Source organism: Caenorhabditis remanei, chromosome V (assembly GCF_010183535.1).
Source record: "Caenorhabditis remanei strain PX506 chromosome V, whole genome shotgun sequence".
Classification (NCBI taxonomy): domain Eukaryota; kingdom Metazoa; phylum Nematoda; class Chromadorea; order Rhabditida; family Rhabditidae; genus Caenorhabditis; species Caenorhabditis remanei.
The window spans coordinates 2,111,165-2,129,675 of record NC_071332.1 but is presented as its reverse complement, the minus strand read 5'-3'; the positions used below and the strand labels follow the sequence as shown (position 1 = coordinate 2,129,675).

Below are 18,511 nucleotides of genomic sequence, written 5' to 3'. Positions count from 1 at the left end.
CCCTTCGCGATAGAGCGCGTTTGCATCCTTATTTTTTGTTGCATATCCTTGGTTTTCCAGTTTCAAACTTAGACGCCATGAGAATGTTATCAATGTTTTATTAATGCAAACAAATATACGGTAACCATGAGGTAGTTTAGAACTTGAATGAAGTGAGATCCCTGTAATAATATCCTCCATTGTGTGAGTTGTCCAACTTATTAAAAGCGGCCACCAACTCAGAAGTGGACTGCTCCACAGTCAGCTTGCTTTGTGTGTTTAACAGTACGCCTAGCTATCTTCCATGCATGCCAAAAGATGATGAGCCAGATACTGAGAGTTAAAAACACGTGTCCAGAGATTGCAGCATCCATAGTGTCCATATCTCGAATCTCCTTGTTAGACCAGTTGTTTGACAGATGATAGATTGAATAGCAAAATTGGAAGAAAGTATAAAACATCCATTCTCCAGTAACGATCATTGCTAAAACGTCATGTCGATAACGACTAGCTTCAATTTCCGCTTCCATCGGTAACACTTGATTCAGGTAGCAATCGATGAGTTTAAGCTGGCGTTGTTTCAGTTCGGACACCTTTATTGAATTATAGTTCTCATTGTACTCGTCGTCGTTGAACCAGTCACTGTTACCGCCTCCTCGCCTGAAACTCATGAAAATTCACTTCAAATCTATATATTTCCAAACTTACCTAAGCGAAAGTACAGTGCCAAAAAACGGGAAAGCAAACGTGGTGGCTATTAACACAACTCTAGTTTCAAATGATAGCTCCTGGCCAAGATACAAATTGTAAACCAATTGACAACAAATGACTCCGAATATGAAACATCCGGAGAGAAAGGCAAGTTTGGTTTTGAACTGAAAGATTAATAATATGAATTAGTAAATAGTTATCAAATTTGCAAACCGGACCGACACAAATATTTATCTTTGTAAATTTAGACCAAAACCTACAGTACCGTGCATGTAATTTTCAATTTGGCACTTTTCAGTTGAAAATGACCTTAGTGTCCCACAAAGTCAATTATGTATAAATTTTTTGTAGTTGACAACTTTTTTGTACCGGCACAGTTTGCAATTATCTTTAACAATATATACCCACCGAAAAGGGTCCATCGGATTTATAACAGTACAGTGATCTCTCCACTGCTTCTTTTTTCATATCAACCCAATCTTCCATTCTCAGATGTTCTCGGATTTGGACCATAGTCACTTCATCTCCATCTTGTTGTGGACTATTTCTTATCGAATCTTTGAGATTTTTCAAGGAAAATGAAGGGTCTTCCGATCTGGATGCTTCCAGAAACAATTTAAATGGTGAGCGTGGATATTTAGTTTGCATTGAAGTGATGATAGTCATTCTGAAAGAGGAATTTTTTAGGGAAATTGCTTTTGAGAGAAGGAGGGAAAAGAAACGTTGGTAGGGGGAAAGAGAGGACCATTCTGATCATTGCGTAGTTATATAGGTCAAGGACAGCCGTATGTCTAGAGGGGTAGGACCTGCTAGACACTGTCAGATAAAGATCTGGGCAAAAAACGTGGCGCTATCAAAAATACATGAGTAACCTTTCTTACTAGGCACGGTATTCCAAATGAAATTTTTCAGGATTTTTCTCATTATAGCGCATTTGCAAATTACAAAAATGAAAAACTATTTTTTGCACTGAAAATGCTGTTTTTCGGCTCTTGTGCTTTTGTTTCGAATTTTTCTCAATTTCTGCATCGACAGTCTGATAGATTGTCTCAATGCCTATCATTTGAGCACAAGTTAAAAAATTTCTGTCGTCTCAATGATTTTATCGAGCTCTTTTTATGGTTTGAACGAAAATCACTGTTTTAATATAAAAAATCGCGAATCTGCGGACCGAGACCTATTTTTTAGTTATTGTGCCCCTTGATGAAATTTGATTGCTCAGCACTGAAAAACCAGGAATTGTTATACTTTTGCTCCAAAAACACCGGTTTTTCCTGAAAACTACATTCTGAGCCCTAACGGCATTTTCAGACAACCAAAATTAACAAATGATAGCTTAAAATGAAGCAAACATCATTTCCTATCAGATGGTCGTTTTGGATTTTCGGAAAAAGCTCAAAACGTGCTTTATCACGGCCTCCTGCAGAGGCCCCCTCAAAATAGTGTGCGCAATGCTGGAAGGTTGCCGAGTCGAGCGGAAATTTTGCGCTGCTTTCAAATCTGTATTCTGTTTTTGCAAAGCGATCTCGTGAAAAAAGTTATTTGTCGCAAAAACTGGAACTTTAGAAAAAATAAAAAGTGGTCTTAGCATTTCCAGCATTTGCAGGCTAAAAATTCGGAAAGTCTTAACTGTAACTAACTGTAACCGATGTTCGAAAGAAGTGTCACCCACAAATCGTAGGGGGATTTGAGGTAAATAGAAGGAGGACCATTTGCCGTTGCGTCGGTGTGCATAGGTCAAGGCCAGTCGCATGTCTCGGGCGGTTCGACCAAAATCACCCTTTGCGATAGAGAACGTTTGCATCAGGCATATCCTCAGTTTGCAGTTTCAACTGTCAGATCAGAAAACTTATACACTCAAAATGTGTTCATTGTTTTATTAATGGATAACAAATATACAGTAACCATGAGGCAGTTTAGAACTTGAATGGAGCGAGATCCCTGTGATAATATCCTCCATTGTGTGAGTTGTCCAACTTATTGAAAGCGGCCACCAACTCAGAAGTGGACTGCTCCACAGTCAACGCCGCCTGCTTCCCTCCCATATCAGTTTGAACCCATCCTGGACAGAAGTTGACTGCGAGAATATGATCATCCTTCATGTCAATCGAGAATGTCTTGGCGAACATGTTGACTGCCGCCTTACTCATTCTGTAGGCAAGACCCTCGAAGAGTCCAGAGCCCGTATCGTTTTCAGTAATTGAGCCGAGTCCTGAGGAGATGGTGACAACGGCGGCGCGAGAGACTGAGAGTTGATCTCCGGAGACTTTCGACGCGGCTTTCTTGAGGAGTGGCAGGAATTTCTGACTGAGAACGACGACGCTGGTGGTGTTGACGTCGAGTTGCTCGTTGATCTTGGCACGGTTTGGTTCCTGGAATACAGTGGATAAAAGCTCGGGCTTCATTTTTGTAATGGGCAATTTTGATATAGGTGTTCTAGGTTTTGTGATATGCGCCTTTAAACAGAAGGGAAATGATAGATTTCTCACTTTTTTTAAATCATATATTTAAAGGCGTATATCTCAAAAGTGGGCGGAGCTATCAAAAAATTGTCAACTACAAAAATGTAGATCCAGTTTAGATCATTATTTTAATAGTTGATAATTTTTTTGATACCTATGATAGTTTTTGAGATATGCGTCTTAAAAGAAGGACACCTGTCACTACCAGTGAAGGAAGCGCAGGGAATGGATGTTGGCGGAGAACCGTCATAACTCAACAGCAAAAGTACATACGGAAAAACTGTTAACTGCAAAAATGTTCAGCTAAACCTGATCTACAAAATGAATGTAAAATTAAAAAAATTGAAATACATGGTTCAGAGTTGCGAGGTGGCAAAGTAAAGCAATTTCATAGTATTGGCAGCATCAAGGTAATATTCTGAGCTTCCAAGGAATATAACTTCAAATTGTTATATACAGCTAAAAACATGCTATACTTTGCGTGTTTATACCACTGCAAAAAACATCGGTTTCAAGAAAAAAGAAAACAATCTTTTTTTTTAAATTTCCAATTTCAATTTTTTGTCAAAATTGCCAAGATTCAAATGCGTGCCACTACATTTCCTGTGGTCCTATTCAATAGAATTTATATTCATTGTGTAGATCGAAATTAGCTCTACATTTTTGTAGTTGATAACTTTTTGTTAGCTCCGCCCATTTTTGAGATATGCGTCTTTTAATATAAACCTTTTTCCCCTTTTTTTCCTTCAATCTCTACTTTTTCTTGTTTTTTTCTCAATTATAAAACCCACCGATTTGCTTCCATACTTCACCGCGATTCCCGCATTATTCACAAGAAGGTTCAACCCATCGGCTCCCACAATTTCAGCAACTTTCGACACAAAAGTATCGATCGATTTGTCGCAAGTGACAGCCAACGGGAGGACGTGGAGACGTGGGTCCTTGATAGTGTTAAGCTCCTGGAATTGAAGAAATTATTGATTTTTTTTTAAACAAAAAACACTTACAGTAGCCTTCTCGACATCTCTCGCCGTCGCAATAATATGACGGATATTCTTATCCTTGACGAGTTGTTGGACGAGTCCGAGTCCAATACCACGGTTGGCACCGGTGACAACGACACTTCCTGGGGACATGATTCTAGAAGATTCTGAAGATAAATACTACTTTTGAAGTTGCTTTATATATGCCTTGGTTCTCAAAGTTCAGGGGTCGAAAAGTGGGGGGAAAACGGGGAAAATAGGGAAAACAGACGGCGGGGCGACTGCCCTCCGAGACAAATGATGACATTGAAAGAAGATAGAAGAGGAGAGAACAAACAAGTGGAGAGACGCAGACAAGTGTAGTTGGGTTGTAGTCACAGATGGACACAAAAATAGTTTGGGGTCGGCAGACTGTTTTTGTCAGCATGAGAACATATTTCGAAATGAGCCCTTAATTTCATAGATGAACAACTTGGAGATAACGTTTCGATGCCATGATTTGTGAAATCGGTCACAAATGTGACATATTTGTGATTTGAGAAACTAGAATTTCAGTTTTGTAGTTGGAAGTTTTTTGATAGCAATTCACGCTTTCGAGATATGCGCCTTTAAAGATTCGCACCTGGAATGACAGAGAGGAGAGACGCAGAGAAACGAGGGTGTCTTCTTCTCTGCGTGTCCACCACACCTTGCCTTCTTTTCACATGTACCTCTTTAAAGACGCATATCTCAAAAGCTAGAAGAGCTATCAAAAAGAGGTCAAATACAAAAATGTAGCCCTTCTTTTTCTCTACACTTTTGTAGTTGAAAATTTTTTGGTAGCTATTCACACTTTTGAGATACGCGGCTTGGAAGACAGGTACCAAACATGGGGAAGGAGAGATAGACGGAGAGAAAGCACACACTCTCGCTTCTCTGCGCTTCTCGGTTTTTATCGATTTTTCATTTTGGGATGTTTGAAATTATGAAACTTTGAAAGTCATTACAAAAACAATAGGAAAGAGAGATGGAAACGCAGAGAAACGAGGCACTCTAGCTGTCTGCGCTCTCTCCCTCTCCCCCTTTCATGTTTTTAAAGGTGCATATCTCGAAAACGTGAATAGCTATCAAAAAGTTGTCAACTACAAAAATGAAGAGCAAGATTTTTTCTATAACATACTAAAAAAACTGAACAAATCCAACAAATTTTGACATTTTTATGGAACCTTTTTTACGAAGTTCGGGTAGTGAAGACAAGATGCTGATAGTAATGGAGAACTATCAAGACGTTGAAGGAATGCTAAGGTGCACGGTTATTGTTATCTTATCGTTCCTTTTATAAAAAATAATAAAAAGTGTAAAAACAAAAAACAAGAGGTAAACTAATAAACAACAAGTAGGTCGAGATAGCATCGATTTTTAAATAAAAATTTATATTGGAACAATTTAGAACGTTTTTTTAGACTTATCAACTATTCAGCTTGCAACATGTTTATGTTGGTTGTGCAGATCAAATCTAAAGCTTCATTTTTGTAGTTGACAACTTTTTGATAGCTATTCACGCATGTGAGATACGCGTCTTTAAAGACTGACCACCCCAGCTTTCTCGTCATCCAACTTTAAAGCCGCCATATCTCAAAATCTAGACGAGTTATCAAAAAGTTGTCAACTACAAAAATAAAGAGCTAGTTTTGATCTACAACATACTAAAAGATGAAAATGTGGACCATCACTACGGCCGGTCACAGTCAGTCTTTGCGAACTAACGAACTAAGTAAAGAGAAAAAAGGGGGAACTGACTTCTAAATCTATGGTAGCCCTGCATATATATATATAGTGTTGGTTATCTTATCTTTTTCATGAAAAAGTGAAAATATTGGTAAGATTAAAAGTCATTAGATGAGATAGAATTGAACTTCAATTTATCTCCAAAATAAGATAGAGAAAAAGGAAAATGAGAGAAAATAGCGTCTGAGAGAGACACAGAGAGTCAAGTTTATAAACTCTTTCGGTTATCTTATCTTATCTTTTTATTATAGGAAAAAAAAATTGAAAAGATAGAAAATAGTCGTAAACAACAATTAATTGGTCGAGATCTATCTTTCACGACATCGCCTTTTGGGCAGTCTGCTTCTTTATCTATGTACGGTTTTCAAAGCTTGCCAGAATGTCCCAGAACGTTCAAAATGTTTTCAATTTATATTGTTTATGTAGATCAACTCTAGAACTACATTTTTGTAGTTGACAACTTTTTTCTAGCCCCCCACACTTTTGAGATATGCGCCTTTAAAGAAAGCTCCAACCTTGCTTTCTTTTCACATGTACTTATCTTTAAAGACGCGTATCTCAAAAGCGTGAAAAGATATCAAAAAGTTGTCAACTACCAAAATAAAGCCCTATTTTTGATCTACACAAGCATATAAAAATTTATTAATTTTTAGTTATTCCAGAGACCAGGCCACGACTTCATATTCCGGCTTTTTTCATCAGGTTGCAATATTTTTTTAGCAATTCCAAAAAAAGATAATTTTAACATTCAAAGTATCATTTTATTTAGTTTAAAAAAAAACAGAAATTCAAATAAAAAATTAATACGGAATAACCGAAAGATCCTTTCTGAAATATCCTCCATTGTGTTGCTCGCCAAGCTTATTGAACGCTTCGACGAGGAGAGTCGAGGCTTCTTCGATCTGCAACAAAAACTTGAATTCAAGTTTTCTGACAATGAAATTTATATGATTAGAAAGCTGAAGTCATGAGGATTTGGAATCTGTTTTCAGATTTTTTCTAGCACAAATTTCGGGTGAGATACAAGATTTTGAAATCAAGTAATATAACTTGGGTGTGGTTGTTGGCTGCAAGTCTTATATCTCGGTTCAATTTAATGCTAGAAAAATTTTAAAAACAGATTCAGAATCCTCAAGACTTCAGCTTTTATAGTATGGTTAAAAACTGTGATAATAATGTGATCACTCTCAATGTCGCTCCACCGCACACCTGGTGCGATGGAGCGCACATACAAAGACGACTCACCGTAAACTCTCCTTTCCCTTTGCTCATATCCGTCTGAACTTTTCCCGGACAAATCCCCGCACTCAAAATGTGATCTTCCTTCAAATCAATCGATAATGTCTTTGTAAATTGGTTGACTGCACATTTCGTCATCCGATAGGCCATCGCCTTGTACTCCCCGGAACCTGAAGTGTTGTCACCGATGGATCCCAAGAATTCAGAAGCGATGTTGATGATTGCTCCCCGGGAAATCGATAATCTATCGGTACTAACTTCCGGGCGGCTCGCGGATTTTACGATCAGGGGGACCAGCGATTGAGTGAGGAGCATTGGCCCAATTGTGTTCGCCTCGAACAACTCGTTGACGATTTTTCGATCTGGTTTCTGTTTTGTGACGTATGGAAGCATCACAGCGGCGTTGTTAATCAGAAGAGTTAGCCCGGAGTCTCCAACTATTTCTGACACTTTTTCAGTGAATGCAGCAATGGAGTCATCGCATCCAAGAGAGAGCTGAAGGATGTGGAGTCGTGGGTCGGAAATCGAGTTTAGGGCCTGGAACAGGTGGAAATTGTGAAGGAAATAGTTTTTATACAAAAACAAAAAATGCAAAAAAGGAAATTGGCGGCATGTGGAATCGAACCCCGGATGCCTAGATTGATAGGCAACGCTGTTAACCAAAAAGCCATTCGACCGCCAACAGAACACGTAGCTCAGGGCAGTGAGGTGTCGGCGGCCGCACGCTTTTTGAGCTTGAAGGCACTCAATTTTTTCAAATAAATCAAAACTTCCAAAAAATTTTAAAATTAACACAAACCGTTGCTTTTTCGACATCTCTCGCCGTTGCAATCACATGCTCCACATTCGGATCCTTCAGAAATTGCTGTACAAGACCGAAACCCAGTCCACGATTCGAACCGGTAACCACGACGCTTTTTGGGGACATTTTCCAGTGAATTCTGAAGACTAAAAATCAATGAATGACAATAATATTTCTCTTATCATTCACTATTTTCCGTTTACATTGGTTAGAAAATAAACAACGCGTCGACCTCGACGTTTTATGTGTAAACAATTGAATTTATGGGGTTTTTAGTGTAGCACAGATAATATCGAACTATATTAATCGGATTTTCAATCTGGAAATCCTTGAATTTGTTGAAAATTCAAACAAACAAACAAATCGTCTTAAAAATCTATTTCGAAAACCCGCGCAAAACCAATTATGCGCAAGCATGTTTACTGACACATTACCCGATGTTGGCGCGCTTCTCGTGTCGATTTTTTGAATTTTATTCGCTTTTTCTTCGCAGGTTTTTTGTGGTTTTTTGCGGTTTTTCGATATTTTTGAATGATTTTTATAGTTTAAAACAGTTTTTTTATTTCAGCACTCCAAAATGTCACATAACTCATCGGATGGCAAGCGAATAGAGCCACCGTACTTTTTTCCATAAAAACTCATTTTTCAAAAAAAATTTCCAGGCGAAAAGTGGATTTTATGCTGAAACCGCGATTCACCAACAATGTTCCAGACGTTCCGTTCGATGCGAAGTTCATGCCATGCCCATTCGTGCCTCTCAGCAGGTTTTTAATCGATTTTTCGGAAAAAATATTCCCAAAAAATAAATTTTTAAATAAAAAATTGAATTTTTAGATTCGTCGAGTACAAGCAGTCAGGTATCGATCGTGACTGTAAGCACGCTGTCATTTGTGACGATGATATGGGTTTGAATGTGGATTTGATTGATTTGAGAAAATATGATGAGGATGTTGCGGGAGAAGTTGAGGTATTTTATATGAAAAAATGGGAAATTTCCAGATTTTTTGTTTTTTTTTTTCCGCAGGAATTAAACGAGAAGGATCAATACCTGCTTGAGGACGAAAATACGTCAAAAATGAGTCTGAAACGGTCGGCGCAGCACTCGAAACTTGTTCCGTGGATGCGGAAAACCGAGTATATATCGACGGAATTCAATAGATTCGGTGTGACCGCTGATCGACAGGAGACGAAACTTGGTTATAATTTGAAGAAGAATCAACAGGTCGAGGATATGTATCGTGATAAGCAGAGCCAGATTGATGCCATTAATAAGACGTTCGATGATGTGAGTTGATGGAGAGGAAAAAGTGGTTTTCGGCGGGTTTTTAAGGGTTTCAAAGCGAAAAAATCACTGAAAAGAGCTATAATTCATGTAGAAATTGTGAAAAATTGAAGTTTTCAACAAATTTTTTTGTGGAAAAGCCTCTGGAAACACTTTTTATCGTGATAAGACGGATTTTTTGAACAAAATTTGATCCCAAAACCGCCAAAATCTGTTTTTCGCAGAAGTTGAGCGGAAAACTCGAAAATTTGATTTTCCGGGCGCGAAAACTTCGATTTTTGCTTTTTTTCTGCATTTCATGTGAAATTCCGTTAAAAATGTCAAAATTCTCTAGATTTTCTTGATTTGTTGCCAGAATGTGGGCGGAAATTACAAAATCTGGTACAAAACTCATTTTTTCATCGGATTTTTCTGTGAAAAAGCGTGAAAACACTTATTTTAGCATGCGAAATACGAGTTTTTGTACAAAATTTTAGCCATAAACCACCCAAATCCCTGATTTTAACAGTATAACAGCTGAAACGAGCATTTTGTGATTTTTCGCTAGAAATCGATCGAAAAACTCTGATTTTCCGTAAAAAAGTCGAAATTCTCTATATTTTCTTGATTTTCTGCTAGAATTTGAGTGAAAATCCCGGAAAATCTTCATTTTTTACCGTGCTTTTCTGCTATTTTTAGCATTTTTTGTCAAAATTTGGGCGAAAATCCCAAAAAATCAGGTACAAAACTTAATTTCTTGACGCTTTTTCGTTGAAAATCTTCGTTTTTACCATGTTTTTTGATATTTTTAGGGTTTTTTTTGTCAAAATTTGAGCGAAAATTCAAAAATCTGGTACAAAACGCAATTTTCGACGCTTTCTCCCAGAAAATCTAAAATTTCACCAAGTTTTCTGCTATTTTTAGTGTTTTTTGTCAAAATTTGAGCAGAAATCTCAAAAATCCGCTACGAAACACATTTCTTGACGCTTTCTCCCAGAAAATCTTCATTTTTACCCAGTTTTTCGCTATTTCGATCAGAATTTTCACTTTTGACCCCTCAATTCTTCAAATTCGCAGGTCCGCAAACCAATCACCACATTCCTAGCGGAATTCCGTTAAAAACTTGAAAATTCCCAACATTTTCTTGATTTTTTGCCGGAATTTGAGCGAAAATCCCAAAAAATCTGGTCCGATATTGGATTTTTGATACTTACCCCCCCAAAAATCTTATTTTTAACCAATTTATTGCTATTTTTAGTGTTTTTTTTTTGTCAAAGTTGGAGCGAAAACTGGAAAATTCTGATACTTTACGCTTTCACCGTGAAAATATTCATTTTTACTATGTTTTTTTGCTATTTTAAGTGATTTTTGACAAAATTTGAGCGAAAATCCCAGAAAATCTGGTATCAATCTCAAATCCCGATGCTTTTACCCAGAAAATCTTGATTTTTACCAATTTTTTTTATATTTTCATCAGAATTTTCGTATTTTCAGGTCCGCAAACCAATCACCGAGCATCACACGAAGAAGGGAGTGAAACCAGTCGAAGAGGCGTACATTTTCCCAGATTTCGAGCACTGGAAACATCTATTCGCTCATGTTCAATTCGACGGTGACACTGTGACGACTGATTTGGCGGGTGCCGAGAAACGACAGGCTCAAGAGAGTTCTGTCATTAAGGCGATGGAATTCGAGGATCAGAAATTCGCCGCTTTGTTCGTTCCGACGATTGAATGTCTGACTCATATGATGGAGGATTTGGAGATGGATCGATCTTTCGATCCAGATCAGAAATATGAATTCTTGTTGAGCAGAGAGTACGATTTTAAGGTAAAATTGGAATATATAAACTAAAAATGTGAATTTTCAGCGGAAAAATGCTTTAAATCTTCATAAAACATGTCTGGCGTGACTTTGACGCGTTTTGAATGGAAAATCCGCATAAAAAAGCGCCGAAAGCGCGCCAGGCGGCACAAATTCCGTCTGGTGCGTTTTTGGCTCGTTTTGAACCGAAAATTCCGCAAAAAAACACGTCAAAGTCACGCCAGACTTGATACAAAACTCATCTTTCGCGCCTTTGACGCGTTTCTAGACTGAAATCTGTTTTTAACACGAAAGTGCCGGTCTAGAAACCCAACAGGAGAAGTTCGGCCAGATCATTTTTCTGCTTTCGATGAAATTTTCCGATATTTTGTGGGCGTTGCTATCGGAATAAAAGACAATCGTGGCCTAGGATCCGACAACTCTGCTATCTTGATATTTCACCACGAAAATGACATTAAACAGCTGGAAACGAGTGCTACCATGAATTTTTAGCCGAAAAACACGAATTTTTAGTAGAAAAACATGCATTTTCAGCTGAAAAACACGAATTTTCAGCCGAAAAATACGAATTTTCAGCCAAAAAACACGAATTTTTAGTAGAAAAACGCGAATTTTCAGCCGAAAAACATGAATTTTTAGCCGAAAAACACGAATTTTCAGTCAAAATACACGAATTTTCAGCCGAAAAACACGAATTTTTAGTAGAAAAACGCGAATTTTTATCTTATCAATTTCCAGTATGAACCAGTCGCACCACGAGACCGTGACGTCTTCGTCTTCTATCATCGTAACGGAATCTACCAATACAACGAGATTGAGAGTAATGTGAAAATGACGAGACGCAGAAAGATGGCTTTGAGTCGAGCCTCCAAACTGACGATCCAATATCGACCATTCACGGAGCAAGAGGAGGAGGGAATGGAGAAGAGAGTGGACGATTTGTATGAGCAACCGAAGACACGAAAGCAGGAGATGTTGGAGAAAATTCAGGAGGAGAAGGAGAAGAATGGCGGTAAATAACCCGAAAAAAATCCAAAAAATCGGTGAAAAAACCACTAAAAACGAGTGAAAACCAGCTCGATGGCCTAGGAAACTCTAGATTTTGGTTTCTAGGCCATATTCCCATTCTCCATGAAATTTCCAAAGTTTTGAGCCCCATATTGCCCTATTTTGGAGCAAATTGAGGTTGGTGGCCTAGAAATCCGAAAATTTGTGTTTCTAGGCCACCATGAGAGATTTTGATCAAAAAGCAGTAGAAATTATAGATTTTTAAATGAAAATACCATTTATTTAAAGCAAAAGCGATCAATTTTGTGAAAATTTGTAGTTAAAATGGGATTTTTTGGACGAATTTGATAGAAAATAGTGTAATTTTGGACCGGAAAATAGTGTTTCTTGTCGAATTTTGAACTGAAAAACAGATTTTTTTGAAGATTTTGTCAAAAAACTGGAGAATTTATCGATTTTTCAGTGAAAATACTATTTTCACAGCAAAACCAAAATGGATGATTGCAGTTGCAATTAGGTTTAAACATACTTGTCACGGGCCGGGCCGGGCCGGGCCGGGCCCGCTAAAAAAATCTTCCGGCCCGTCAAAATATTGAAAAAAAGCTTGCTGCGGGCCCTGCGGGCCGGCCCGGGCCCTGAAATTTTCAGAGGGCCCGTGATTTGACAAGTATGGGTTTAAAGAACCCAAAAAAAATCCAAAAAATCGGTGAAAAAACCACTAAAAACGAGTGAAAACAAGCGTTGATGGCCTAGAAAACTCTGGATTTGGGTTTATAGGCCATATTCCCATTCTCCGTGAAATTTCCAAAGTTTTGAACCCCAAATTGCTCTACTATGGAGCAATTTGAGGTTGGTGGCCTAGAAATCCAAAAAATTGGGTTTCTAGGCCACCGTGGGAGATTTTGACCAAAAAGCGATAGAAATTATAGATTTTTAAATGAAAATGCCATTTATTTACAGCTAAAGCGATCAATTTTGTGAAAATTTGTAGTTAAAATGAGGTTTTTTGGACGAATTTCATCGAGAATAGTGTTTTTTGTCATATTTTGAACTAAAAACAGGTTTAATGCGGAGATTTTGACGAAAATTCACTAAAAATCGCATAAAAATACCATTTTTACAGCAAAAAAGACGAATTTTCAGTTTCTCTGCTCGAAACGTCGGTATTTTCAGCATAATCATCACGAATACGGGGTTTTTTTCGCTTATTGAGTAAAAAACGCCAAAAGTTCCGAGTTTTGTCGAAAATTGCTGAAAATTTGACGGTTTAGCACAGTTTTCTACTTGAAAATGGCAAAAAACGCACTGAAAATTGTGTTTTTAGCTTCTTTTCGCTGAAAAAATCGGATTTTCTAAAGTTTTACCTATCGAAAATGGGAAAAATCTCGATTCTGATGTCAAAAAGTGCAATTTTTGACGTTTTCGATGTTATTTTCACCGAAAAAGTGCCGTTTTTACTTAAAAATTGACAAAATTTTAATTTTTCCAGGCGACAGCAGCGATTCAGAAGGCGAGAAGTCGTCACGTAAGAAGGCTCCCAGCAGCAGCAGTTCGGCCGCCGATTCATCTGGAGACGAGGCGCCAAAGAAGAAACTTCCGATCTCGGATAGCGACAGTGATTGATCTCATTTCGTTTTTTTTTACAAAATGTTCTGTATTTTTCCATTTTTATTTCTATTTATCTCTCTCTTTTCGGTGAAAACCTCCACCGCATTCATTCCCATTTTGAAATCAATCAATACCTCTCCCTTTTTATTTATGAAAAAGTGCAACTTTTTGCATGTCAATGTTTGTGTAGGTGTCTGTGTGCTCAAGGTTCCAGTCATTGCTCTCGCGGAAAGTGAGAGCTGACAGGATCAGAGGGCGACACGTTTTCGCTGAGAACGCTGAAACTTTTTGGAAATTTGATGGTTTATCACTGTCCATTAGAGTTTGATGCGGTGTGGCGCAGTCGGGAGCGTTTTGGAGTGGTAGACTGGGGGTTGGGGGTTCGGACCCCAGGGACGCCAATGTTTTTTGTAACCTTTTTCTTCACGGTTTTAATTAGTTTTAACTAGTCGCGCGTCCTTTTCAAGTCCAATAGAGCGCATTTTCTACAGTTTAGCAATGATTGAAGATAGAGTGTTCCCCCAATTTTCCTGGGGGAAGCGTACGTGATGCTGCGCGGAAAGCAGAAAAAAAGAAAAAAAAACCTCCAGTTCTTTTCCAAGTTTTTTTGTTAGCACACACACAAAAAGAGCAAAAGAGCCCCCGATGCGCGGAAGGGAGAGAGTGAGAGACGGGAAGAACTGGTAGCGGAGAAAAAAGTGGAGAGAGATTTGAACGGCGGGGAAAAAGAGAGAATGGAAACAATCAAAGGTGAACGGATAGTTTTGATCATGATCTATAGAAATCTGGAATTAACAAAAAAATTGAGAAAAAAACTGAAAAATTGAGAGAAAAAATGAAAAAATTGCAAAAATCCACAGACCGACAGTATCCCTCACTTTGAGCACCCGTCTTGGCAACCCAATCTGTAAAACGGTACCCGAAAGTATATTGGTTGTGTAGATCAAAACTAGAACTACATTTTTGTAGTTTACGGTTTTTTGATAGCTCCGCCCACTTTCGAGATATGCGCCTTTGAAGTTGGCAGGTAACAATCGGGGCAGGCCTGGGAGGCTAACGGAGAAGCGTCATAACTCAAAAGTGGGCGGAGCTATCAAAAAGTTGTCAACTACAAAAATGAGGAGCTATTTTTGATCTACAAAATGAAGGTAAACTTGAAGGAATTGGAATACATAGGGCAGAGTTAAGCGGTGTCAAAGTTGAAAAAATTTCAAAAAAAAAATTTTTTTTTGAAGAATTTTTTCAAACTCAAAAGTGTCTCACTAAATACATTTCCTATTGCCCTATTTTATGTCATTATGTAGATCAAATCTAGATCTCCATTTTTGTAGTTGACAACTTTTTGATAGCTCCGCCCACTTTCGAGATATGCGCCTTTAAAGATTGGCTGGGGTGTCGGCGGCGCGCGCTCCTTTTGACTTTAAAGGCGCATATCTCAAAAGTGGGTGGAGCTATCAAAAAGTTGTCAACTAGAAAAATAGAGATCTAGATTTGATCTACTCAATGAATATAAATTTGAGATGATCTGCTTGAAAATTGATGGCGTGGCGGGGTCTCAAAGTTCATGCTCCCGTTTTGGCCTGGGCGAATCTTTCAAGGCGCATATCTCAAAACATAAAATAGCAACGGGAAAGTTGTCAACTGCAAAAATAAAGGTCTAAAATTGATTTACATTTTTGTAGTTGATAACTTTTTGCTAGCTCCGCCCACTACTGAGATACACGTCATCAACGATAGACAAAAGGGAGAGTGCGCAGACAACGAGACGCTCTAGCTTCTCCGTTTTCTTCCAATCTTTAAAGGCGCATATCTCAAAACCTAAAATAGCTATCAAAAAGTTGTCAACTACAAAAATGTAGGGCTAGGTTTGATCTACAAGGTTAACGGAACAAGAACACATTACAAAAAAGATTTGATCTACATACAGCTGCCCAAAAAGACAGAAAGTTTAATTCTCATTGTTATAGTGTAATTCTTCTCTATAAAAGTGTGTCTCCATCTTCCATTTCCAGATCTTTCACTACTTTCAGCATCATTGCCCCCCGTCCCCCCAAGACCACATCATTGTTAACCTCGAGAGAGAGAGAATTAATGCTGCTAACCAGTCCCCCTCGGGGGGTGTTCTTGACTCATTTCTCGTAGTAGTAGTACACCCCCTTCCCCATCCCCCAATCAGGTTTCTTTCACGTATACCGCCAGAAGGCTCCGCCCCCTTTCGTTGCGCAAGGGGGGCTGCAGACAGGGCAAACGTTAGACAAGCATTGAGGGAGGGAGGGAGGCTTGGTGAAAGTTCACTTTCGATTTCCCCATGATTTCACTCTTATCGGCTTCGGCAGTACTTCCAGCCAGCCCCAGCGGGAGGGGTTTTTCCGTTTTCCGCACAGTTTTTTGGTTTTTGGTAAAAGCTTACCGCCCAATGTTATGTACATGACTGTATAGTAGTTTACTGGTAGCCCATTTTTATGGATTTCACTGCGTAGCGACTCAGCATGTGATTCTCATTAGAGCGATCTTTCCAACCTCTGTAATTCCGTTCATTTTGATGGTAGAGGAATTCTGAGAATTGATTTAAAATCCTCATGGTTTCAGCTTTTCAATGATATATAATCCATTATCGAAAACTTTTTTTCATGCGGGTAATTCAACGTTGAAACTTCCCTTCAAAATGTCAGCTTAGGGTGTGCCAGTTTTTGAAACCCCTGTAACTCCGCCCATTTTGATGCTAGCCAAATTTCGAAAATGATTCAGAATCCTCAAGAGTTCAGCTTTCTAATGATATATTATTCATTTTTGAAAAATTATTTTTATCACGGTTAAATCGATGTTGAAACTTTTCTTCGATATATCAGCCCTGTCAGAAAATGCCAATTTTGAGACCTCTGTAACTCGGCCCATTTCAATGCTAGAACAATTCTGAAAACTGATTCAGAATTCTCAAGAATTCAGCTTTCTAACGGTATACAACATGTTTTTGAAAATTGTTTACTAGCGTTTCCAGCCTGTTCCAAAAATTTCCGATTTTTCGCTAATAAGGGTTCTACTGAAACCCCCTGTAACTCCGCCTATTTTAATGTTAGAACAATTCTAAAAGCTGATTCAGAATCCTCAAAAATTCAGCTTTCTAACGGTATGCAATATGTTTTTGAAAATTATTTACTCGCATTTCTAGTCAGTTTCAAAAATTTCCGATTTTTCACTTTATTGGGTTCCACTGAAACCCCTGTAACTCCGCCCATTTTGATGCTAGAAAAAATTTAAAACCACATTCAGAATCCTCACAATTTCAGCTTTCTAGTCGTATTCAAAAAGTCTAAAAATTTTGAAAATTTTGAGTAATTTGGCGAGCGTGCAATACCGCGCAATTCAGCAACCTTTACTAAAACCTTTGTAGCTCACCCATTTTTTGTCGTAGATCAAATCTAAAAACGTATTCGGAATCCTCGAGATCTGGGCTTTCCAAATATATAAGTTTTATTTCAACTATTTTCCATTTGATCTACCTCAGCAAGCATCAAAGTGGCAAAGTTTCTTACAGTAAAGTTCATATCTTATCTCCTTCTCCTCGTTTTTTTGTCTCTAATTAATTTTTTTCTTCATTTTTTCCCTCTCAATAAGAGCGGAAGTGTCAGTTTCCATAGTTTCTTCTCTAGGTTTACACACTGTCTCCATCTCTACAAAATGCAGAATAAAACCCGTTTTCCCTTTCATTTTTCTCTCCTTTTGTGTCCTTTTAGAGACAGACGAGCCTTGTCATTCGAGAAAGGTCGCCTTTCTAGTTTTTTGAAGGTTACCTAACCAAAAATCCACTATTATGGTAGTAAACGCGCTCTATCGAAATCAGAATGAGTGCGGTGGAGCGCAATTGCATAGCCTTGCTGAAAAGTGAAAAGTGATCAAAATATTTTTAATTAGAGTTGATTTGTCACAAGTATTTGAAGTTTTTGATCTCAACGCGAGATAAGAAATTCATTCCAATCAGATGTGTTCATTCTTCACATCTGGTGTCTTCTCTCGACGAGTCGTTGAAAAAGAGAGAGAGTGTAATAATTTTATACACTCACACACGACCTTCCTTTCAATAAACACTCTTTTCTTTTTTTTTCGTTGAAATTTTGTTTTAAAACAATAATTTTTCAGAAATTTTTTTATAAATAAACTATTTTCGAAATTCCCTCTAAAAAGTTACTGCGCATTTGCGCTCTACTAGCCAAATTTCGAGGCGGCGATTTGAAATTAATTAATTTTTCTCACGGTCGCTCAGCTGAAAATTCTTAAAATTTGAGTTTTTCGCTGATTTTTTTTGGTTTTTGGTTGAAAAAATAGGTTTTAATCTTTTCTTCGCTGATTTTTATTGATTTTCCGATAAATTTCACGGAAATTATCTGATTTTTATTGACTGAAAATTTTTTCAGCAAAGCTTCGCTGAAAAAATTAAAAACTGAGTTAATTCCGACTATTCATCCATTTTAAAAGCTGAAAAATGTGTCAAAGCAGGAGTTTTAGTTCGAAAAATTAGAAAATTCACCGAAAAATTGAAAAAAAAATTTTTTTTGAAATTTTTTTTTCTGAAAATTTTCAGTTGGTTTTATGGAAATCGCATTAAAATTGACATAAATTAGCTTAAAATCATTCGAATTTATTCTAATTTACTGCAAAACTGCTTATTTTAATAAAAAATCTCAGTTTTTATCGCGAAAAAAAATTCGCAATTTTTCCTAAAAATCTCATTGAAATTGACATAAATGACCTTCGAATCATCCAAATTTACCTTAATTTATCACAAAACTGCTTATTTTTGATGGAAAATCTTCGTTTTCATAGCAAAAATTTTTTTCGAAAATTTTTTTTTACGAATTTTTTTTCAAAA

The 18,511-nt window shown here is 37.6% G+C and overlaps 4 protein-coding genes across 4 annotated transcripts; 1 reads left to right on the top strand and 3 right to left on the bottom strand.

The window, feature by feature from the left end:
* Positions 1–218: 218 nt before the first annotated feature.
* GCK72_016806 (uncharacterized protein) lies at positions 219–1,356 on the bottom strand (the record flags this gene model as incomplete). The annotated part of the gene is made up of 3 exons (XM_053731703.1): positions 219–639; positions 688–854; positions 1,099–1,356. 3 exons carry the CDS (start codon positions 1,354–1,356, stop codon positions 219–221), a joined length of 846 nt encoding a protein of 281 aa, XP_053580616.1.
* Positions 1,357–2,606: 1,250 nt separating this feature from the next.
* Positions 2,607–4,288, bottom strand: GCK72_016805 (uncharacterized protein; the record flags this gene model as incomplete). Its single annotated transcript, XM_053731702.1, has 3 exons — positions 2,607–3,062; positions 3,944–4,111; positions 4,160–4,288. The coding sequence occupies 3 exons, from the start codon at positions 4,286–4,288 to the stop codon at positions 2,607–2,609; spliced, it is 753 nt and encodes a 250-aa protein (XP_053580615.1).
* Positions 4,289–6,702: 2,414 nt separating this feature from the next.
* Positions 6,703–8,069, bottom strand: GCK72_016804 (uncharacterized protein; the record flags this gene model as incomplete). Its single annotated transcript, XM_053731701.1, has 3 exons — positions 6,703–6,804; positions 7,148–7,678; positions 7,941–8,069. 3 exons carry the CDS (start codon positions 8,067–8,069, stop codon positions 6,703–6,705), a joined length of 762 nt encoding a protein of 253 aa, XP_053580614.1.
* Positions 8,070–8,520: 451 nt separating this feature from the next.
* Positions 8,521–13,659, top strand: GCK72_016803 (uncharacterized protein; the record flags this gene model as incomplete). Its single annotated transcript, XM_003101677.2, has 7 exons — positions 8,521–8,561; positions 8,606–8,707; positions 8,778–8,910; positions 8,968–9,228; positions 10,699–11,034; positions 11,767–12,040; positions 13,526–13,659. The coding sequence occupies 7 exons, from the start codon at positions 8,521–8,523 to the stop codon at positions 13,657–13,659; spliced, it is 1,281 nt and encodes a 426-aa protein (XP_003101725.2).
* Positions 13,660–18,511: the final 4,852 nt, after the last annotated feature.